Source organism: Leucoraja erinacea, chromosome 6 (genome assembly GCF_028641065.1).
Source record: "Leucoraja erinacea ecotype New England chromosome 6, Leri_hhj_1, whole genome shotgun sequence".
Taxonomy (NCBI): domain Eukaryota; kingdom Metazoa; phylum Chordata; class Chondrichthyes; order Rajiformes; family Rajidae; genus Leucoraja; species Leucoraja erinaceus.
This window is the reverse complement of record NC_073382.1, coordinates 87,673,415-87,697,299: the sequence shown is the minus strand read 5'-3', so window position 1 is coordinate 87,697,299 and position 23,885 is coordinate 87,673,415. Positions and strand designations below refer to the sequence as shown.

Below are 23,885 nucleotides of genomic sequence, written 5' to 3'. Positions count from 1 at the left end.
CTTATGGACTGGGCCAAGCGCAGGCTGGTGGGACTAGTGTAGCTGGGACATTGTTGGCCGGTGTGGGCGAGTTGGGCCGAAGGGCCTGTTTCCACAATGTATTACTCAGTGACTATAGGTGTCAGTGTGCTCCCTTAGGCCATAACATCGATGTTGTTGTTCCAGGACAAGTTGTTGATATTTATCACTTGGAACCTGAAGCTCTCGGCCATAGAATCATGGACTCATACAGCATGGAAACAGGCCCTTCGGCTGAAACTGCCCAGACCAACCAAGATGCCCCAACTATATTCCTTCCACCTGGTTGCATTTGGTCCATATCCTTTACCCCAGGGGTCGACGACCTACAGCCCCCGGGCCGAATGCGGCCCGTAACCCGAAATCATCCGGCCCGCAGACTTCCTTCATCTCCGGTACCTCCCAGACCTGAGGTGCCCAGGTGAGATGATGCAAGGACGCAAGGAGGCCTGCGCTGGCGGCTGCAATGGCGGAGTCGGCAAGCAAGGCCGTGCGCAGAGCTGTGGCTGTACCACTTCCTACGCAAAGCCGCCGGCACGGGCGCACACCTTCTGTCTCTGGGCTTCACTGTGGGGATCGGGGTTGTCAATAGGCCAGGGACGAGTGAGTGTGAGTATTTGAGCCACCGCCTTCAGGACAGAGCCAAGGCAATGGTCCGTAGGGTGCGCCATGTTGGTGAGCGCCCGTAACTAGGGACGCCATGTTGGTGAGCGCCCGTAACTAGGGACGCCATGTTGGTGAGCACCCGTAACTAGGGACGCCATGTTGGTGAGCGCCCGTAACTAGGGACGCCATGTTGGTGAGCGCCCGTAACTAGGGACGCCATGTTGGTGAGCGCCCGTAACTAGGGACGCCATGTTGGTGAGCGCCCGTAACTAGGGACGCCATGTTGGTGAGCGCCCGTAGCTAGGGACGCCATGTTGGTGAGGGCCCGTAACTAGGGACGCCATGTTGGTGAGGGCCCGTAACTAGGGACGCCATGTTGGTGAGCGCCCGTAACTAGGGACGCCATGTTGGTGAGCGCCCGTAACTAGGGACGCCATGTTGGTGAGCGCCCGTAACTAGGGACGCCGTGTGCGCCCATAACTAGGGACGCCATGTTGGTGAGCGCCCGTATCTAGGGACGCCATGTTGGTGAGCGCCCGTAACTAGGGACGCCATGTTGATGGGCACCCGTAACTAGGGACGCCATGTTGGTGAGTGCCCATAACTAGGGACGCCATGTTGGTGAGCGCCCGTAGCTAGGGACGCCATGTTGGTGAGGGCCCGTAACTAGGGACGCCATGTTGGTGAGGGCCCGTAACTAGGGACGCCATGTTGGTGAGGGCCCGTAACTAGGGACGCCATGTTGGTGAGGGCCCGTAACTAGGGACGGCGGCGTGTCCGTGTGCGCCCATAACTAGGGACGCCATGTTGGTGAGCGCCCGTATCTAGGGACGCCATGTTAGTGAGCGCCCGTAACTAGGGACGCCATGTTGGTGAGGGCCCGTAACTAGGGACGCCATGTTGATGAGCGCCCGTATCTAGGGACGCCATGTTAGTGAGTGCCCATAACTAGGGGCCAGTGCTCCGGGTAGTGTCCTCGAAGGGGCGGGACCCGTGTGTACACGTGATAGATGCGGCCCGCCATCCGCTCACACACATGCGTCCCGGCCCCTACGCAGAACAAGGTTGCCGACCCCTGCTTCACACGATCTATTCCCCTCATGGCCTTATCCACCTCCATAAAATCACCCCTCAGCTTCCATAGAGTCCTGGTCTGCTCAATCTCCCCCTGTAGCTCAGGCCCTCAAGTCCTGGTAACATCCTCGTAAATTGTCCCTTCTTCCATTTAGGAATAGGAATGGGAATCCTTTATTGACACATGTGGGTAGGCACAGCGAGAATTATTTGCTTGCCTGCACAATGTATACAAACAGCAGCTGCCTATGGCACTGCCAAAGTTAAAAAGCATGCCGACTACCCCTTGTGTGTGTGTTTTTAACCCCCCCCCCCCCCCCTCTCCCCCCCCCCCACGCATAGTCCCAACACACCGGGTCCTCATTGTCCTTTGTCTCCCCACCTCCCTACCTCGCTCACGGCAGTCCCCTTCCACGCCGTTCCTCCATCACAATAGACAATAGACAATAGGTGCAGGAGGAGGCCATTCGGCCCTTCGAGTCAGCACCGCCATTCATTGTGATCATGGCTGATTGTCCCCAATCAATAACCCGTGTCTGCCTTCTCCCCATATCCCTCGACTCCACTAGCTCCAAGAGCTCTATCTAACTCTCTCTTAAATTCTAAATAGCTTACTTATTCTTATACCGTGGCCCCTGGTTCTGGATTGTGGACGCTTTAGCGCCTGGATGCTGATTGGGGCGTATACTCCACCGCGCTTCCTGGTCAATAACTAGCTCCTTTGCCTTAACGACCTTTGCTTCTCGCCATATCTCGGCGCTCCCGTCAATAATAATCTAATGCAAATATTAATGCTGATCATTCTATGATAAGATCATGGCTTGTGTCCCAGTCTCAAGAAGCTCACTAGAGAATCAAAGGCGTTGAGGAAGAAGAGAGATGGTGGCGGCAGATACGATAGATAAGAGGCTTTTAGATAGATAGGCACAAGGACATGCAGCGAATGGAGGGATATGGACCACGTGCAGGAAGAGATTAGTTCAACTTGACGTCATGTTCGGCACAGACATTGTGGGCCGAAGGGCCTTTTCCTGTGCTGTTCTGTCCTATATTCTTCGTTGAGAAAAGAATTACTTTTTTGCATATCTTTCATTCAATGTTCTGTATCTCTCCACATCGTCCATATCTCTCCACATCATCATTCTTGCTATTGAGGGAGTGCAGCGTAGGTTTACAAGGTTAATTCCCGGGATGGCGGGACTGTCATATGCTGAGAGAATGGAGCGGCTGGGCTTGTACACTCTGGAGTTTAGAAGGATGAGAGGGGATCTTATTGAAACATATAAGATTATTAAGGGTTTGGACACGCAGGAAACATGTTCCCGATGTTGGGGGAGTCCAGAACCAGGGGCCACAGTTGAAGAATAAGGAGTAAGCCATTTAGAACGGAGACGAGGAAACTCTTTTTCTTACAGAGAGTGGTGAGTCTGTGGAATTCTCTGCCTCAGAGGGCGGTGGAGGCCGGTTTTCTGGATACTTTCAAGAAAGAGCTAGATAGGGCTCTGAAAGATAGCGGAGTCACGGGATATGGGGAGAAGGCAGGAACGGGGTACTGATTGTGGATGATCGGCCATGATCACATTGAATGGTGGTGCTGGCTCGAAGGGCCGAATGGCCTCCTCCTGCACCTATTGTCTATTATCTAATGCCCAATGACACATAAGAATTTTAGGTAGACAAAAATGCCAGATCATCTATGGAGCGAAGGAATCGGTGACGTTTCGTGTCTGAAGAAGGGTCTCTGGAACTCTCTGCCACAGAATGTAGTTGAGGCCAGTTAATTGGCTTTATTTAAGAGGGAGTTAGATGTGGCCCTTGTGGCTAAAGGGATTAGGGGGTATGGAGAGAAGGCAGGTACGGGATACTGAGTTGGATGATCAGCCATGATCATATTGAATGGCGGTGCAGGCTCGAAGGGCCAAATGGCCTACTCCTGCACCTAATTTCTATGTTTCTATGTCTCGACCCGAAACGTCACCTATTCCTTCGCTCCATAGATGCTGCCTCACCCGCTGAGTTTCTCCAGCATTTTTGTCAACCTCAGATTGTCCCAGCATCTGCAGTTTTTTCTTAAACGTGAGAATTTTAGTCGCTCTCCAGGTGAACTTATTCCAAGACACTGCAAAGAGCTTTTAACACAGAACAGGTTTATTTGGATCTGTATGTTCCTTCCTTCATTCGTTCACTGATAACAAAAACAATATGGTTATGTACAGGTCCACCACCCATTTTCCGGCACCCTTGGTTCCAGAGCCGGATTATCCGTATTGCCGGAAAAACCGAGGTCATGGCCTCCCGGAGGAGTCCAACGGTACTGGGACGTTCCCGCTAGGCCGCCGGTGGGGCCGAGACACCGGCCTGCAATGTCGGCCTCGGAAGTCGGCTATGGGAACGAATCTGCCGGCTCAGCCCGTGCTGGAGTTCCGGAGCCCCGGACGCGGGGGGGGGGGGGGGGGGGGGGGCAGATTCCACCCGCCGATCGGCCGCGGAAGTCCCGATGAGGTCGAGATCGGCCTCCGCATCCGGCCTACGCCACACATTTTCTGTGGGAATTTGAGGGGGAGGATTTTCAAGTGTGCTCTCATAGTTTCTTTTCGTTTTGAGATACAGCGAGGGAAACAGGACCCTTCGGCCAGCGATCCTCGCACTCTAACTAACGCTATCCTGCACACTTCCAGGGACAATTTGCACATTTATACAATGTCAATTCATCTATAAACCTGCACGTCTTTGAAATGTGGGAGGAAACCGGGGATCCCGGAGAAAACCCACGGGGAGAACGTGCAAACTCCGGACAGACAGCGCCCGTCGTCCGGATCGAACCGGGGTCTCTTTGGCCGGGTTAAAGGAAGCGAAAAAATCAGTGGTGGACTCGTCGACACAGCAACAGAAAGCTCACAACAAAAAAATTAACACATTACTCAGATTTTATTCCGCTAACTTCAACGACTAAAGGGTTTTGATCTTCAACAGCAGATGTGGCTCAGTTGTTAGGCTCAGTAGGTGGTTCATTTGGTTACAAAGTGGGAGGTTGTGCGATTTGGATTGGTTTAGTTCCGAGATAAACCGAGTCCACACCGACCAGCGATCCCCACTCACTAACACTACCCTACACACACTAGGGACAATTTACACTCATACCAAGCTGATTAACCTACAAACCTGTACGTCTTTGGAGTGCGGGAGGAAACTGAAGATCTCGGAGAAAACCCGCGCAGGTCACGGGGAGAACGTCCTAACTCCGTACAGACAGCGCCCGTAGTCGGGATCGAACCCCCCATCTCTGGCGCTGTGTGAGCACCGTAAGGCAGCAGCTATGCTGTTGTGCTGCCCTAAAGCCGGAAAACCCACGGGGAGAACGTACAAACTCGTTGGGATCGAACCCAGGTCTCCGGTGCGGCGGTGAGCACCGTTTGGCGGCAACTCTACCGCCGCGCCACCGTTATACGTGTATCGTTTGCGATGCAGCTGAAATCTTCATCGTCAACCGGGCCGCCCTGGGCTCTTCACCCGGTCTATCCTCAGCTGAAGATGAATGACGCGGAACCAGCGAGGGCAGAGAGCGCCCCCTAGGGGGGCGGTGAAGACCCGCAAACCACAGGGCCAGTATTCGCCATTAAAAAAAAAATCTTGTTCACATGTGGGATTAATATGCAATGAGGTACCAAACCAACACTAACGTTATTTAAAAAGACTTAAAACTTAAAATTTAAGACGTAACACTTCACAGTTTTGAGCACATACAGAAGATACTTCTGAAATATATTCTATGCTGGCGAGGCATGTCACAGTTAGCCCCGTAGATCATAAGATCATAAGAGCAGAATTTGGCCATTCAGCCTCGTGTAGTCTTTCCTTTCTAGATTCGTACAGGTGTCAGGGGATAATTGAGAGGGAAAGGTGCATCAGCAATGATTGAATAGCGGAGTAGACTTGATGGGCCGAATGGCTTAATTCTGCTCTTAGAACCTATAGAGTCATAGAGTGATACAGTGCGGAAACAGGTCCTTCGGCCCAACTTGCCCACACCGGCCAACATGTCCCAGCTACACTAGTCCCATCTGCCTGCGCTTGGTCCATATCCCTCCAATCCTGTCCTATCCATGTATCTGGAGTTTAGAAGGGTGAGGGGGTATCTTATTGAAACATATAAGATTATTGAGGGTATGGATACGCTAGAGGCAGGAAAAATGTTCCTGATGTTGGGGGAGTCCAGAACGAGGGGCCACAGTTTAAGACTAAGGGGTAAGGCCATTTAGAGCAGAGACGAGGAAATATTTTTTCGCACAGAGAAGTTGTGAGTCTGTGGAATTTTCTGCATCAGAGGGCGGTGGAGGCCGGTTCTCTGGATGCTTTCAAGAGAGAGCTAAATAGCACTCTTAAAGATAACGGAGTCAGGGGATTATGGGGAGAAGTGCTGATTGGGGATGATCAGCCTTGATCACATTGAATGGCGGTGCTGGCTCGAAGGGCTGAATGGCCTCCTCCTGCACCTATTGTCTGTTGCCTGTTTCTACACTGTATCACTCTATGACTAAATCCTCCCCAACGGCCCGGCTTGTAACAGGATGGGGGGTGGATGCCTTGGCGTCACCTCCGATTGTCCGGAGAGGGGGACGAGATGTCAGCAGCGGCTATATCACACCTGCTGGTGGATGGTGACGCAGCCGTGGTAACTGACACACCGCGGCATGTTGCACACGTGGCTCAGCTCGCCGGAGACGGGGTCCACGCACAGCACGCGGTCCGTGCCCTCCGCCATCGCGTCCTTGCCCCCCAAGATGTAGAGCATCCCTTCGCACACCGTCAGTCCGCTGTTCTCCTGCAAACCCCAAAGAGAAGGAGGAGAGGTTAAAAAAAATGTCATAAAAAATTAAAACATTTAAATTAAATTTTTTTTAAATTTAAATTTAATTTTTTTTTAATTTAAATTAAAAATTAAAAAAAGAAAAAAGGAGAGGGGTCAGTATATACACAGCCATCAAACACCCCCTCGCCTAAACACCACTCAATTAGAACATGTTCCTGATGTTGCAGGAGTCCAGAACCAGGGGCCACAATTTAAGAATAAGGAGTAAGCCATTTAGAACGGAGACGAGGAAATACTTTTTCTCACATAGTGTGGTGGGTCTGTGGAATTCGCTGCCTCAGAGGGCAGTGGAGGCCGGTTCTCTGGATGCTTTCAAGAGAGAGCTAGAAAGGGCTCTTAATGATAGCGGAATCAGGGGATATGGGGAGAAGGCAGGAACGGGGTACTGATTGGGGATGATCAGCCATGATCACATTGAATGGTGGTGCTGGCTCGAAGGGCCGAATGGCCTACTCCTGCACCTATTGTCTATTGTCTATTATGTAATATCGAACACAGCACTAGCACTGTGGTAGAATATGGATCATGTGCAGGAAGATAAGAGTTGGTCTCATGGCATCATCTTTGGTACAAAGGTTTTGGGTTGAAGGACTTATTTCTGTTCTATGTTTAGCTTAGTTTAGTTTAGTTTAGTTTGGAGACACAACGCGGAAACAAGCCCTTCAGCCCACTGAGCCCGCACCGACCAGCGATCCCCGCACACTAACACTATCCTACACACACTGGGGACAATTTACACTTACACCAAGCCAATTACCCTACAAACCTGTACGTCTTTGGAGTGTGGGAGGAAACCGAAGATCTTGGAGAAAACCCACGCAGGTCACGGGGAGAATGTACAAACTCCGTACAGACTCGATCCATCACACAATTCCTACCAACGCTAATTAACCTACAAGCCCGTACATCTTTTGGATAACAGCTGGGAAGAAACTGTCCATGAATCTGGAGGTGAGGAAGCATCTATGGAGCGAAGGAAATAGGCAACGTTTCGGGTCGAGGCCCTTCATCAGATTGATGTCGGGAGGAGTGGGGGGCGGGAAAAGAAAGGAAGAGGCGGAGACAATGGGCTGTGGGGGGAGCTGGGAAGGGGAGGGGAAAGAAGGAGAAAGCAGGGACTACCTGAAATTGGAGAAGCCAATGTTCATACCACTGGGGTGTAAACTACCCAAGCAAAATATGAGGTGCTGCTCCTCCAATTTACGGTGGGCCTCACTCTGACGGTGGAGGAGGCCCAGGACAGAAAGGTCGGATTGGGAATGGGAGGGGGAGTTGAAGTGCTGAGCTACTGGGAGATCAGGTTGGTTATTGCGGACCGAGCGGAGGTGTTGGGCGAAGCGATCGCCAAGCCTGCGCTTGGTCTCACCGATGTAGAGCAGCTGACACCTAGAGCAGCGGATGCAATAGATGAGGTTGGAGGAGATGCAGGTGAACCTCTGCCTCACCTGGAACGACTGCTTGGGTCCTTGGATGGAGTCAAGGGGGCAGGTGTATGTTTTCTGTTCTAGGTTTAGTTTAGTTTAGTTTAATTTAGTTTAGTTCAGTTTAGAGATACAGCGCGGAAACAGGCCCTTCAGCCCACTGAGTCCACACCGACCAGCGATCCCCGCACACTCACACTATCCTACACACATTGGGGACAATTTTCACTTACACCAAGCCAATTAACCTACAAACATCTCGGAGAAAACCCACGCAGGAGAAATCTCACGGGGAGAACGTGCAAACTCCGTACGGGCAGCACCCGTAGTCGGGATTGAACCCGGGTCTCTGGCGCTGTGAGGCAGCAACTCTACCGCTGCCTCACCGTGCCACCCTGAGGAGAGGATGTCAGTATTTCCACAGCCATTCACTATTACCCAACACCCCCTCACCTAAACACCACTCAAATGGAATATCAAACACAGCACAGTGGCCCAGTGATAGAATATGGATCAGGTGCAGGCAGATAAGAGTTGGCCATGGTATCATGGTCGGTACAAGGGTTTGTGGGCTGAAGGTCTTGCTTCTGTTCTATGTTTAGCTTAGCGTGGTTTAGTTTAGTGATACAGTGTAGAAACAAGCCCTTCGGCCCACTGAGTCTGTGCCGACCCGCGATCACACCGTACATTAACTCGGTCCTGCAAACAATTTTTACCCAAGCCAATTGACCAGGAAACCTGCACATCTTTGGAGTGCAAGAAGAATCCGAAACGCCCGTGGTCATGGGGAGAACGTACAAACTCTGTGCGTTGTGTCTCTAAACTAAACTAAACTAAACTTATATCATTTTAGTTTAGTTTAGTTTATTGTCACGTGTACCGAGGTGCAGTGAAAAGCTTTTGTTGCGTGCTAACCAGTCAGCGGAAAGACAATACACGATTACAATCGATCCATTTACAGTGTACAGATACATGATAAGGGAATACCGTTTTGTGCAAGGTAACGCCAGCTGAGTCTGGTTAAGGATAATCCGAGGAACATCAAAGAGGTAGATCGTAGTTCAGGACCGCTCTCTGGTTGTGGTGGGATGGCTCAGTTGCCTGATAACAGCTGGGAAGAAACTGTCCTCTGAATCTGGAGGTGTGCGTTTTCACACTTCTGTACCTCTTGCCTGATGGGAGAGGGGAGAAGAGGGAGTGGCCGGGGGGGTGAGACTGGTCCTTGATGATGCTGCTGGTCTTGCCGAGGCAGCGTGAGGTGTAGATGGAGTCAATGGAAGGGAGGCTGGTTTGTGTGAAGGTCTGGGCTGCGTCCACAATTCACTGCGATTTCTCGCGGGTCTTGGATGGAGCTGTTCCCAAACCGTGCTGTGATGCATCCCGATAAAATGCATTCAATGGTGCATCTGTATCAAGACTTCCCGACTCTTATACCCCCATCATTGCCTCTCATAATATGGCATGTTCATTCTTGCTATTGAGGGAGTGCAGCGTAGATTCACCAGGTTAATTCCCGGGATGGCGGGACTGTCATATGATGAAAGAATGGATGGACTGGATTCGCCGAAATTTAGAAGGATCTTATAGAAACATATAAAATTCTTAAGGGATTGGACAGGGTAGATGCAGGAAAAATGTTCCCCATGTTGGGGGAGTCCAGAACCAGGGGTCACACACAGTTTAAGAATAAGGGGTCGGCCATTTAGGACTGAGATGAGGAAAAACTTTTTCACCCAGAGAGTTGTGAATCTGTGGAATTCTCTGCCACAGAAGGCGGTGGAGGCCGATTCACTGGATGTTTTCAAGAGAGAGTTAGATTTAGCTCTTAGGGCTAACGGAATCAAGGGATGTGGGGAGAAAGCAGGAACGGGGTACTGATTGTAGATGATCAGCCATGATCATATTGAGGGCTGAATGGCCTACTCCTGCACCTATTTGCTATGTTTCTATGTCTATGCTTCTACATACAGATCTTACCAGTGGTCCTGGGATATGCATCAATATCGTCCAGACGTCTTGTGGTGGATCGTACTTGTACACGCACTCCATGAGGCCGCCCATGACGTAGAACGTGTCGTTCAGGCTGACGGCGTTAATGCAGCGCTGAGCAAACGGAGTGGAGCTCGTAATCATCCATTCATCTTGCAGTGGGTCGTAGCTTTGTACCTGATAGAGGAGCAGGCAAAACGTACTGTTGGAACATTGACCTCCAATTTCAGGTAGTCCCTGCTTTCTCCCTCCTTCCCCTACCCTTCCCAGCTCTCCCACAGCCCACTGTCTCCGCCTCTTCCTTTCTTCTTCCCCCCCCCCCCACATATCAGTCTGAAGACCCGAAACGTCGCCTATTCCGTCGCTCCATAGATGCTGCCTCACCCGCTGAGTCACTCCAGCTTTTGTGTCTACCTTTGATTTTTAGTTCTTTCTTAAGAAATGTTGGGAAAAGATCATCAGTCCACCAAGTTTGACCGTGTAAACTCCGCACAGACCGCACCCTTGGTCAGGATTGAACCTGGGTCTCTGGCACTATGAGGCAGCACTTCTGCCGCTGAGCCACCGTGCCACCCTCTGCACTCTTTGCAAAGCCTCCACTTGCTTCCTGTAATGGGGTGTCCAGAACTGTGCACAAGACTCCAAATGCACCCTAACCAAAGTCTTATTGAGCTTAAGAAAGAACTGCAGATGCTGGAAAAATCGAAGGTAGACAAAAATGCTGGAGAAGCTCAGCGGGTGAGGCAGCATCTATGGAGCGAAGGAAATAGGCAACGTTTCAGGTCGAGACTGAAGTCGGGGGGGATGTTCATACCGCTGGGGTGTAAACTACCCAAGCGAAATATGAGGTGCTCCTTCTCCAATTTGCGCTGGGCCTCACTCTCCCCCGATGACATGGACAGAAAGGTCGGATTCGGAATGGGAGGGAGAGTTGAAGTGCTGAGCCACTGGGAGATCAGGTTGGTTATTGCGAACTGAGCGGAGGTGTTGGGCGAAGCGATCGCCAAGCCTGCGCTTGGTCTCACCGATGTAGAGCAGCTGACACCTAGAGCAGCGGATGCAATAGATGAGGTTGGAAGAGATGCAGGTGAACCTCTGTCGCACCTGGAACGACTGCTTGGGTCCTTGGATGGAGTCAAGGGGGGAGGTAAAGGGACAAGTGTAGCATCTCTTGTGGTTGCAACGGAAAGTGCCCGGGGAGGGGGTGGTGCAGGAGGGAAGGGAAGAATTGACCAGAGAGTAATGGAGGGAGTGGTCTTTGCGGAAAGCCGACAAGGGGGGGGGGGGGGGGGGGAGATGGGAAGATGTGGCGAGTGATGGCATCCCGTTGGAGGATTTAATCCCTTTCACAGTGTAGAGATACAGGATAAAGGGAATACTGTGAATAACAAGTGTAAAGGATATTGCTGGCGTTAAGGGCCTGGCCCACGAGCATGCGACCTGCATGCGGCAAGCGCGACCAAACCGGAAGCGGGGGCCGTGCGGAGGTCAAGTGAGTGACGTGAAGTTCGAGCAAAGTCTTCGGGAAGTTCGCGAGTGACATACGGCGTCAAGACGCTGCGAACGCCCGTCGAGGCGGCTGCGGGCCGGCAGTCCGTTGCCGCGCGGAATTTTTGAACACGGTCAGTTTTCCGGAGCCCCGCGCGATGCCGGGACCAGCTCCGCACAACTCCAGCGATCGAAGTGGGACCGGCCCCGCGAGGCCGTACGGCTCAAGCGACCACGTTAGGTCGCGCTTGCTGCATGCAGTCGCATGCTCGAGGGACCGGCCCTTTAGGGTTAACCACTAGTTGGCGTAGACTCGGTGGGTCAAAGGGCCTGTTTTCGCCCTGGATATCGCTAAACTAAACTAAACTGAAAAGGGAGAGTCCAGAGGAGAACGTTGATGTCTTACCTTGTTGGAATTCTTCTTATCGTTCAGAGCTCCCCCGATGACATGGACTTTGTTTAAACAGGTGGTAATGGCCGCCGAGCTCACAGCTTCCAGTAACGGAGCCTGGAAGGTCCAGCGGTTCTGGGCCGCATTGTAGCATTCGACACTCGACATACGGCTAAAACCGTTGAAGCCGCCCACCGCATAGAGCTGAGAGAGAGTCAGATGGAGAGTCAAGATACTGTCATGTGTCCCAGATAGGACTATTACATTCTTGCTTGCTGCAGCACAACACAATATGTAAACATAGTACATACACGAGTGGGAAACAAAGTACCGTGTGTGTGTGTGTGTGTATATATACACATGTACACATACTCAATAAATAGAATAGAAGACTAGAATAGAATACGTTTATTGTCATTGCACAACAACTGTGCAACAAAACTCCATTTAGGTATGTTGCAAAACCTACCTGAATCGTCGCTGAGAATCTGCCCCAGCCCGTGTGCGCGATTTTGGCGCTGTTTAGAGGGGGCGGGTTTAAAACGCGATTTTTACTAGGTTGTTCCAATCGAAGATGTTCAGCCTAGTAAATCATTAACGAAAAAATCGCTGAAAGACCCCGTCGCAAAAGGTATTATTAGTTTTATAGGTCTCGAATAATAGTTATAATAGTTTTAAAATCATTCTCTCAAAATCGACCTCTCGCAGCCCCAGGGTTTTATAAAGCAAACAATTAAAGGTATGTACCTTATTTTTACATTAAAAGGGGCTTCTTAAGACCCCTTTATACAAAGTTTACTATAGCGAGTAGTTCATTTTGGGCTCTTTATATCCCGCAGTATTTTTCTGGGCATTTGAGGGCACAAATCCAGCGCAATGTGAACGTTCTAAACCAGCGCGTTCACAGGAACCCACTAGAAAGCTGATTTAAAATGGACTTTAATTCACAGCAATTGAACACTAAATTCCTTCCATTTGGCCTATAAATTGATGTAAATGAGATTTAAAAATCATGTTTTATTGTGAATTATTTGTGAATATTATTTGGACACTTAGGCTATTTAAAAATGTTAATCATTTATTAAGAAATGGATAGATGTTTAGATCTAGTAATTGAAGTTTGAAATTAGCTACAATTGGGTAACTGACTAATTATATGCTTTAATTTCAGGTCATCCAAGTAAGATTATTTTATATTTGTTTCAGAATGGTTCAATCTATGATAACTGAAAATTTCATTCAGTTCTCTTAATTTTTAAGAAGGTTATGGGCTTTTGACTGTCCATGATCACAGCTTTTTTGTTATGTCCATAGAAAATCAATAGGGAACAAGATGCTAATTTCCGAGTATGAAAATGGCCATAACTTTTTTATTACTTGAGATATTAAAGTGAATTAGGTGTCAAATTAAACCTTTTTATGCTTTATCTGATGGGATAAATTGCAGACTTGATTTTTTAAATCTCAACATTGCTACTCCATTGCATCTCCTTTGGTGTGTACATCGAAGACACAGGATAAAAGATTTAAGAAGAACAAAACACAACAGCCATTGACTCACATATACACAAGATCAGTAAAGAAAATAATAAATAGGTATTAAAAATGTTTTAAAAGAATATTACGCATTATCTTGCACCCCGAATGATATTGTGTTCCCCCCAGTGTTCTCTGTAAGTTCTTTTGTCGGACATGGGTAGAAACTATCAGAGACCTGTATTGCCTCCCAGAGGGTAGCAGAGTGAAAGGGTGGTTGGCAGGGTGGGATGTATCCTGCTTGATGTTTGTGGCCCCGCGCAAGCATCGGGCCCTGTATATGTCATCCACGGAGGGCAGACATTTACAAATAAACAAATATAGTGCAATAATAATAATAGACTGTTGTAGTTCAGAGCTTATTTGTTGTCATGTTTCATAACCTGATGGCTGTGGGGAAGAAGCTGTTCCTGAATTTGGACGCTACAGTTTTCAGGCTCCTGTACCTTCTTCCCGATGGCAGTGGTGAGGTGAGTGTGTGGCCAGGATGGTGTGGGGCTTTGATGATACTGCCAGCCTTTTTGAGGCAGCGACTGCGATAAATCCCTTAGATGGTGGGGAGATCAGAGGCGGTGATGGACTGGGCAGTGGTCACAACTTTATTGCAGTCTTTGTCGCTCCTGGACGTTCAAGTTGCCGAACCAGGCCACGGCCACGATGCTCTCTACTGTGCACCATGGTTTAGGAAGGAACTGCAGGTGCTGGTTTACACCGAAGATTGACACAAAATGCTGGAGTAACTCAGCGGGACAGGCAGCATCTCTGGAGAGAAGGAATGGGTGACGTTTCGGCTCGAGACTCTTCTTCAGGGGGAGACACAGAGATAAGGAAGCGTCAGGTGTGAAAACGAGACATCAAAGGGGATGAAGTTCAAGGAATATGTAGAATAGATCATTTTTAGCAAGGAGAATGTGACAATGAAGCAGACAGAGATAAAATTTAATCAGAGGGACAGTCAAACCTGGAAGGGGGAGGGATGGAGAGAGAGGGAGATTGAGGTTAGAGAAGTCAATATTCACACCACTGGGGTGGACTGTCAATTCTTCACTGCCTGCTGTACCGATATCTCTCTACATCACCGGCTATATCTCTTGTTTCCCTTTCCCGTGACTCTCAGTCTGAAGAAGGGTCTTGACCCGAAACATCGGCCATTCCTTCTCTCCGGAGATAGAAACATAGAAACATAGAAACATAGAAAATAGGTGCAGGAGTAGGCCATTCGGCCCTTCGAGCCAGCACCGCCATTCAATATGATCATGGCTGATATGATCATCCAACTCAATATCCCATCCCTGCCTTCTCTCCATACCCCCTGATCCCTTTAGCCACAAGGGCCACATCTATCTCCCTCTTAAATATAACCAATGAACTGGCCTCAACTACCTTCTGTGGCAGAGAATTCCAGAGATTCACCACTCTCTGTGTGAAAAAGGTTTTCCTCATCTCGGCCCTAAAAGATTTCCCCCTCTATCCTTAAACTGTGACCCCTTGTCCTGGACTTCCCCAACATCGGGAACAATCTTCCTGCATCTAGCCTGTCCAACCCCGTAAGAATTTTGTAAGTTTCTATAAGATCCCCCCTCAATCTTCTAAATTCTAGCGAGTACAAGCCGAGTCTATCCAGTCTTTCTTCATATGAAAGTCCTGACATCCCAGGAATCAGTCTGGTGAACCTTCTCTGTACTCCCTCTATGGCAAGAATGTCTTTCCTCAGATTAGGAGACCAAAACTGTACGCAATACTCCAAGTGTGGTCTCACCAAGACCCTGTATGAACGGCTGAGTTACTCCAGTATTTTGTCTCTACCCTATAATCCATGTAGCATTCTGGCCGACCTCCTCTGCACACATCTCCAGAGACTCCACATCCTGCATTAGAGCGCCCAAAACTGCACACAACACTCCGAATGCAGTCGCAAGGACTTTAAACTGTACAATTCAATCCCGGACTTTGAGTTAAACACTGATTACTTTATGGGAACATGCAGCAGATTTAATCTGACCGAAACTGATCATGACTGCACGACTCCTGGCAGCGGTAATCTCTCTGTAATCAGATCAGGCAAGTGTGTAGGAAGGAACTGCTGATGCTGGTTTACACCGAATAGAGCCACAAAATGCAGGGGCAACTCAGCCGGACAGGCAGCGTCTCGGGAGAGAAGGAATGGGTGACGTCCCGGGTCGAGACCCTTCTTCGGGACAAGTGTCTTTTTAGTTTTGGAATCAGGCCCTTCGGCCCACCGAGTCCGTGCTGGCCATCAATCACCCGTACAGTAGTTCTGTCCCACACACACTAGGGACGATTTGCAGAGGATAATTAACCTGCAAACCAGCCGATCTTTGGAAGGTTACCAAACACTTGGGAGTAAAGCCACGTGATCACAGAGAGATTGGGAATGCCGGGGTTACTTCAACTTGGAGAAATCAATATGCATGCCACTGGACTGTGAGCTGCCCAAGCAAAATATGAGAGAATGGAGCGGCTTGGCTTGTATACTCTTATACGCTGGTATAAGGGTCTCAGCACGAAACGTCACCCATTCCTTCGCTCCATAGATGCTGCCTCACCGGTTGAGTTTCTCCCCCATTTTAGCTACCTATGCTTTATTTAATCTAGTTTAATCGAGGATGAGAGGGTATCTCATTGAAACATATAACATTATTAAGGGTTTGGACACGCTAGAGGCAGGAAACGTGTTCCCGATGTTGGGGGAGTCCAGAACCAGGGACCGCAGTTTAAGAATAAGGGGTAAGCCATTTAGAACGGAGATGATGAAATACTTTTTCCACACAGAGAGTTGTGAGTCTGTGGAATTCTCTGCCTCAGAGGGCGGTGGAGGCCGGTTCTCTGGATACTTTCAAGAGAGAGCTCTCAAAGATAGCGGAGTTAGGGGATATGTGGAGAAGTCAGGAACTGGGGTACGGATTGGGGATGATCAGCCATGATCACATTGAATGGCGGTGCTGGCTCGAAGGGCCGAATGGCCTGCTCCTGCACCCATTATCTATTGATGCTGTTCCTCCAATTTGCATTTAGCCCCACTCTAACAATAGAGGATTCTTGTATGTACTCTGTGTACTCCGTGGCATGCAGGTCTTCATCAGTCAGGGAGTTGAATATCAAAGTCAGGACATTATGTTACAGATGTACACTAAGTTGGTGGACGTCTAATTAACTACTAGCGTAGTTAGTACACCTACATCAAAAGTCTGCTTACCCACCACACCACTTCCAGGTCCCTCAGATCGTCCGACTTGGGGCTACTGACCACCCCGCGGTCTAGGCATAAGCTCAGGGGCGACCACACCTTTGTGGTTGCAGCACCTAGACTGTGGAACAGCATCCCTCTCCTCATCAGAACTCCTTCGACTCCTTTAAGTCTAGACTTAAAACCTATTTCTACTCACAAACGTTTCTTGAGGTCCTCTGAGGGAGCGCTGTGTGTATGTATTTATGTGTGTATTGTTAGATCTATGTACAGGTGCACAACCTTTTATCCGAAAGCCTTGGGACCAGACACTTGTCGGATTTCGGACATTTTCGGATTTCCGAATGGAAGATTTTTAGCGTAGATTAGGTATGTAGCGCGGGCGGCTTGAAAAGTCTGGAGCAGCTGCCTCCTCCCCGGAGACCGGGAGAATCATTGCATAAATGTTAGTCAGTTAGTTTGGAGGGATTTTATGTGGTGGTGGTGGAGTAGGGGTGAAGGGGGAAACTTTAATTCTTAGTCCCCTACCTGGTCGGCGACTCCCAACCTCGCGGAGCTGGGGGCACCGTCCGGCCACGGGCGGCGCCGGTTGGAGCTCCGACCCCGGCAACTCTACCCCTGGCTGCGCGGCTCCAAATCCAGCGACGCTCCGCGAATGTTGGGAGTCGGCGGCCACAGCGCTCCGGAGCTTGCCGCACGGCGACCCGGTAAGGCATTGCCCGCTCCCCGCTGGTATCCCAGCGCTGCGACGCCGCCGACTCCTGACATTCGCGGAGCTGGGGCGTCCGGCCGCGGGCCGCGCTGGATTTGGAGCGCCTCGCAGCCAGGGGTAGAGTTGCCGGGGTCGGAGCTACAACCGGCGCCGCCCGCAGCCCCACCGGCCACAGCGCTGCGGAGCTTACTGCACGGCGACCCGGTAAGGCATTGACCGCTCCCCGCCTCTCCGACCAGGTAGGGGACTAAGAATTAAAGCTTACCCCTTCACCCCCCCCTTCACATAAAAGCCCTCCAAACTAACTGACTAACATTTAAGCAATGATTTACAGATGTTTAAGCGTCTCCCGGTCTCCGGGGAGGAGGCAGCCGCTACAGTAGTACAGACCTGGGTTGACCGTGGGTCGTTTCGGGTCAAGTTTGGCGCCAAACGCGAGCTTTGGTGCGCAGACGACATCTGGAACAAATGGCCGGTTTTCGGAGTTTTTCGGTTTCCGGAACACCGGATAAAAGGTTGTGCACCTGTACCACTGTATGTAGCACTGATGTAAAGCACTTTGGTCAACGAGAGTTGTGTTTAAATGTGCTATAGAAATAAAATTGACTTGACTTGACTCAACTGGACTAGCGTGGAAAACAGGTACCAGCTTCCGTGAGATTCCCAATGACACCATTATGCTGGAGAGTCTGAGAGGCCTACCTTGCCGTGTAAGGCCACCATTTTATGCCGCCATCTTCCTTTATTCAAAGGAGCCACCCTGAGCCAGACGTTGAGCAGAGAGTTGTACATCCACACATCCTTGCTGTACAGATGCCCACCTGAATATACAGGGGGGAAAAAAAAACACTGCTTTATTCAATGTTTAAGAAGGAACTGCAGATGCTGGAAAAATCAAAGGTGGATAAAAATGGTGGAGAAACTCAGCGGGTGAGGCAGCGTCTATGGAGCGAAGGAATGGGTGACGTTTCAGGTCAAGCCGAAACATCACCCGTTCCTTCGCTCCATAGATGCTGCCTCACCCGCTGAGTTTCTCCAGCATTTTTGTCTGACTAGAGAGCGGTCCTGAACTTCAATCGACCTCATTGGAGACCCCCAGACGCTCTATAATTAATTAAGTTGTGGTTTAATTTGTGTGCGTGCGTGTGTGTATATAATATAATGATAATATAATAAACACAGGCGAAACTTTTTCCTCGTATATTATGATGATTACAGTGTACTATGTTTACACATTTGCTGGTAAGAATGTAATTTGTTTCGGTACAAATGACGACAAATCTTGACTCGATAGACAATAGACAATAGGTGCAGGAGTAGGCCATTCGGCCCTTCGAGCCAGCACCGCCATTCAATGTGATCATGGCTGATCATCCCCAATCAGTACCCTGTTCCTGCCTTCTCCCCATATCCCCTGACTCCGCTATTTTTAAGAGCCCTATCTCGTGAAAGCATCCAGAGAACCGGCCTCCACCGCCCTCTGAGGCAGAGAATTCCACAGACTCACCACTCTCTGTGAGAAAAAGTGTTTCCTCATCTCCGTTCCAAATGGCTTACCCCTTATTCTTAAACTGTGTGGCCCCTGGTTCTGGACTCCCCCAACATCGGGAACATGTTTCCTGCCTCTAGAGTGTCCAAGCCCTTAACAATCTTATATGTTTCAATGAGATCCCCTCTCATCCTTCTAAACTCCAGAGTGTACAAGCCCAGCCGCTCCATTCTCTCAGCATATGACAGTCCTGCCATCCTGGGAATTAACCTGGTAAACCTACGCTGCACTCCCTCAATAGCAAGAAGGTCCTTCCTCAAATTAGGGGACTCGTTACCTGAGAGGAAGATGTCGTTCTTCAGAGTGCAAACAGCAAACTCATACTTGGTGTAGTCGGGTAACCTGGCCAGCTGCGCCCAGCTGCCGGAGGTCGGGTTGTACCGTTCGGTGTATGGCAACGATGCTCGGCCTTTGCGATCACAGCCGCCCACCACCAGGATCACCTCGGCCACGCTGGAAAACCTGGGCAGGGGGGGAAACCAGCGGCTGGGGTTACCCTCCGTAGCCTTTAGAGATACAGCGCGGATACCGGCCCTTCGACCCAGCGAGTCGGGGGGTTTACGGGGAGAAGGCAGGAGAATGGGGTTAAAGCCCTGTCCCACGGTACGAGTTAATTCCAAGAGCTCTCCCGAGTTTAAAAAAAATCAAACTCATGGTAAGCACGGAGAATGAATGTAGCGGGTACGTCGGAGCTCAGGTACGTCTCTTAGCGCTAACGGCAGGCACTCGGGAAGACCCGCTAACGGCAGGTAGGCTCGGGAAGACACGTGAAGATTTTTCAACATGTTGAAAAATGTCCACGAGAGCCTCGAATACCGACGAGCGGCCATTACCGTAAATCTCCGAGTTCGAATCAGGGCAAACTCGGGAGAGCTCTTGGAATGAACTTGTACCGTGGGACAGGGGTTTGAGGAGGGAGAGATAGATCAGCCATGATTGAATGGAGGATTAGACCTGATGGGCCAAATGGCCTAATTCCGCTCATGTGTCTTATGAACTGACACCACTATTCCATTTTCTCATCCACTCCTTACTCTGATCAGGCTACATTTGGAGAATTAAAGGACATTCCTTTAGGAAGGAGATGAGGAGAAATTTCTTTAGTGGTGAATCTGTGTAATTCTTTGCCACAGAAGGCTGTGGAGGCCAGGTCAGTTTTTTTAAGGTGGAGATAGATAGATTAGTACGGGTGTCAGAGGTTATGGGGAGAAGGCAGGAGAATGGGGTTAGGAGGGAGAGATAGATCAGCCATGATTGAATGGTGGAGTAGACTTGATGGGCCGAATCTCCTTCTTAATAGACAATATACAATAGGTGCAGGAGTAGGCCATTCACTGTGATCATGGCTGATCATCCCCAATCAGTACCCTGTTCCTGCCTTCTCCCCATATCCCCTGACTGCTATTTTTAAGAGTCCTATCTAGCTCTCTCTTGAAAGCATCCAGAGAACCTGCCTCCACCGTCCTCTGAGGCAGAGAATTCCACAGACTCACCACTCTCTGTGAGAAAAAGTGTTTCCTCGTCTCCGTTCTAAATGGCTTACCCCTTATTCTTAAACTTTGTGTGGCCCCTGGTTCTGGACTCCCCCAACATCAGGAACATGTTTCCTGCCTCTAGCGTGTCCAAGCCCTTAACAATCTTACATGTTTCAATGAGATCCCCTCTCATCCTTCTAAACTCCAGAGTATACAAACCCAGCCGCTCCATTCTCTCAGCATATGACAGTCCCGCCATCCCGGGAATTAACCTTGTAAACCTACACTGCACTCCCTCAATAGCAAGAATGTCCTTCCTCAAATTAGGGGACCAAAACTGCACACAAGACTCCAGGTGTGGTCTCACTAGGGCCCTGTACAACTGCAGAAGGACATCTTTGCTCCTTGTACACTTGTACACTTATTTGTGTGTTTAGTTTAGAGATATAGCGCGGAAACAGGCCCTTCGGCCCACCGAGTCCGCGAAAGCATCCAGAGAACCTGCCTCCACCGCCCTCTGAGGCAGAGAATTCCGCAGACTCGTCACTCTCTGTGAGAAAAGGTGTTTCCTCGTCTCGGTTCTAAATGGCTTACTCCTTATTCTTAAACTGTGGCCCCTGGTTCTGGACTCCCCCAACATCGGGAACATGTTTCCTGCCTCTAGCGTGTCCAAACCCTTAACAATCTTATATGATTCTCAATGAGATGCCCTCTCATCCTTCTTAACCGCTGCCTGACCTAACCTGACATCTGGATCTCTCTGCTCTAAAGTTGCCTGCCACTCACTTGCGTGGTCTTGTCCTGGGAGTCGATATCTCGTTGCCGAAGATGTGGAACTTCCTTGCCTCTTGCAGTAAGGGAAAGCACTTCTTGGATTTCAGGATCAACTGGTCCACCTCGACGTTCTCGACAAAGTAGATGGGATCCAGGAGGGGGATTCGAACCAGTTCCAGCAGCTCCGGCAGGGCGCCCTCCCTGGTGTCCACGTCGTGCCTGACCCAGCGCATGACGGCCTCGTAGACGGTCTCCTCGCGGGCCACGGCCAGCAGGTCGCTGGACAGGTGCTCCAGCAAGTCGCCCTTGGGCATGTCCAGGAACTCTTCGTGTTGGCTCACCTCGGCGAAGCTCTCCAGCAGAAGCCTGCGGCTCTTGTCCAGCAAGGCCGGGATGGAGTAGCTGTGGGCAAAGCTCAGAATGCCCAGGCAGTTGCATGGGTCCAGCTGCTCCTCCAGGAACCTCTCGCAGTTGCCCCGGAGGCCCGTCATCTGGAAGAGGTCAGCTGCCTCCAACAGGCTCTGCACGTTGTCCTCCAGAATGGCCCTGGAGCCCCCGTACATGTAGTCCAACACGCAGTCCATGGTGTCTGCCGAGACCCCCTTGATGCCCACCGTGTCCTGGTGGCTCTCGTTGAGTCCAATGCAGAACATGGTCCAGAAGTAGATGCTGTTGGCCGAGAGGACGGCTCGGTGGCAATGGAACTCCCTCCCCTCCACCAGGAGGACCACGTCCGTGAAGAGTCTGCGCTGGCAGAAGATGTGCATGTGTTTCAGGATGTCCTCGGCATGGCGGGGCTCCGTTTCGGACAACAGGACACCCAGTAGCTCCGTGCCGGCTGCCCTGATGCCGGTTTCAGGCTCCCTGGATTTACCTTCCCCAATGGTGCAGCCAAGCCCCATGACCGATTGCCGAGACACGCTCCACGCTCCACGCTCCAAGCTCCACGCTCCACGCTACACGCTCCACGCTCCACGCTCCACGCTCGTTAAAATGGCTGAAACGCAGATCGAAACAAATTTCTCCAATTACATTAGTTCAGTTAAGTTGAGCTAGGTTAACCTATGATGAGCGTTTGACGGCACTGGGCCTGTACTCGCTGGAGTTTAGAAGAATGAGAGGGGACCTCATTGAAACTTACAGATTAGTGAAAGGTTTGGATAGAGTGGATGTGGAGAGGGTGTTTCCACGTGGGAGAGTCTAGGACCAGAGGGCACAGCCTCAGAATTAAAGGATGTTCTTTTAGGAATTTCTTCAGTCAGAGGGTGGTGAATCTGTGGAATTCTTTGCCACAGAGGGCTGTGGAGGACATGTCAGTGGATATTTTTAAGGCAAAGATCGAGAGATTCTTGATTAGTACGGGTGGCAGGGGTTAGATAGAGCTCTAGGGGCTAGTGGAGTCAGGGGATATGGGGAGAAGGCAGGCACGGGTTATTGATAAGGGACGATCAGCCATGATCACAATGAATGGCGGTGCAGGCTCGAAGGGCCGAATGGCCTCCTCCTGCACCTAGTTTCTATGTTTCTATGTTTCTATATTATGGGGAGAAGGCAGGGGAATGGAGTTAGGAGATCAGCCATGAGTATAGGAGCAGGGAGGTTCTACTTCAGTTGTACAGGGTCTTGGTGAGACCACACCTGGAGTATTGTGTACAGTTTTGGTCTCCTAATCTGAGGAAGGACATTCTTGCCATAGAGGGAGTACAGTGAAGGTTCACCAGACTGATTCCTGGGATGTCAGGACTTTCATATGAAGAAAGACTGGATAGACTCGGTTTGTACTCGCTAGAATTTAGAAGATTGAGGGGGGATCTTATAGAAACTTTCAAAATTCTTGAGGGGTTGGACAGGCTAGATGCAGGAAGATTGTTCCCTATGTTGAGGAAGTCCAGAACAAGGGGTCACAGTTTAAGGATAAGGGGGAAATCTTTTAGGACCGAGATGAGGAAAACCTTTTTCACACAGAGAGTGGTGAATCTCTGGAATTCTCTCCCGCAGAAGGTAGTTGAGGCCAGTTCATTGGCTATATTTAAGAGGGAGTTAGATGTGGCCCTTGTGTCTAAAGGGATCAGGCGGTATGGAGAGAAGGCAGGTACAGGATACTGAGTTGGATGATTAGCCATGATCATATTGAATGGCGGTGCAGGCTCGAAGGGCCGAATGGCCTACTCCTGCACCTATTGTCTATGTTTCTATGTTTCTATGATTGAATGGCAGAGTAGACTTGATGAGCAGAATGGCCTAATTCTACTCCTATCATTTATGACCTTCTGACTTATGAGTTATGAGTTTAGTTGAGTTGAGTTTACTTTGGAGATACAGCTCCCTGGGTCCATGCCAACCAGAGATACCCACGCACTAACAATATCCTACCAAACAAATCCCGCGCAGGTCACGAGGAAAACATACAAACATGCCTTCTGTGGCACATAATTCCACAACTCTCTGGATGAAAACGTTTTTTTCTCATCTCAGTTTTAAATGGCCTCCCCTTTATTCTTAGACTGTGGCCCCTGGTTCTGGACTCCCCCAACATTGGGACATGTTTCCGGCACCGAGCTTGTCCAATCCTTTTATAATTTTATATGTTTCCATAAGATCCCATCCCATCCTCCGAAATTCCAGTCCATACAAACCCAGTCAAATGGAATGACTGGGCTTGTATACACTGGAAATTCGAAGGATGAGAGGAAATCTTATTGAAACAAATGAGATTGTTAAGGGAGACAGGAAACATGTTCCCAATGTTGGGGGAGTCCAGAACCAGGGGCCAC

The 23,885-nt window shown here is 49.9% G+C and overlaps 1 protein-coding gene across 1 annotated transcript in view; it reads right to left on the bottom strand.

Annotated features, from left to right (window-relative positions):
* Positions 1-2,842: 2,842 nt before the first annotated feature.
* LOC129698406 (kelch-like protein 24) overlaps positions 2,843-23,885 on the bottom strand; it is a 24,146-nt gene continuing 3,103 nt past the window's right edge. Inside the window, exons 2-7 of the mRNA XM_055637553.1 lie at positions 21,124-22,108; positions 19,140-19,324; positions 18,016-18,134; positions 11,873-12,061; positions 9,967-10,155; positions 2,843-6,520 (exon numbers count right to left, since the gene is read on the bottom strand). Coding sequence (XP_055493528.1) covers positions 6,338-6,520; positions 9,967-10,155; positions 11,873-12,061; positions 18,016-18,134; positions 19,140-19,324; positions 21,124-22,013 — 1,755 coding nt within the window. The 5' untranslated portion in view covers positions 22,014-22,108 and the 3' untranslated portion in view covers positions 2,843-6,337. The remainder of the gene's footprint in view (positions 6,521-9,966; positions 10,156-11,872; positions 12,062-18,015; positions 18,135-19,139; positions 19,325-21,123; positions 22,109-23,885) is intronic.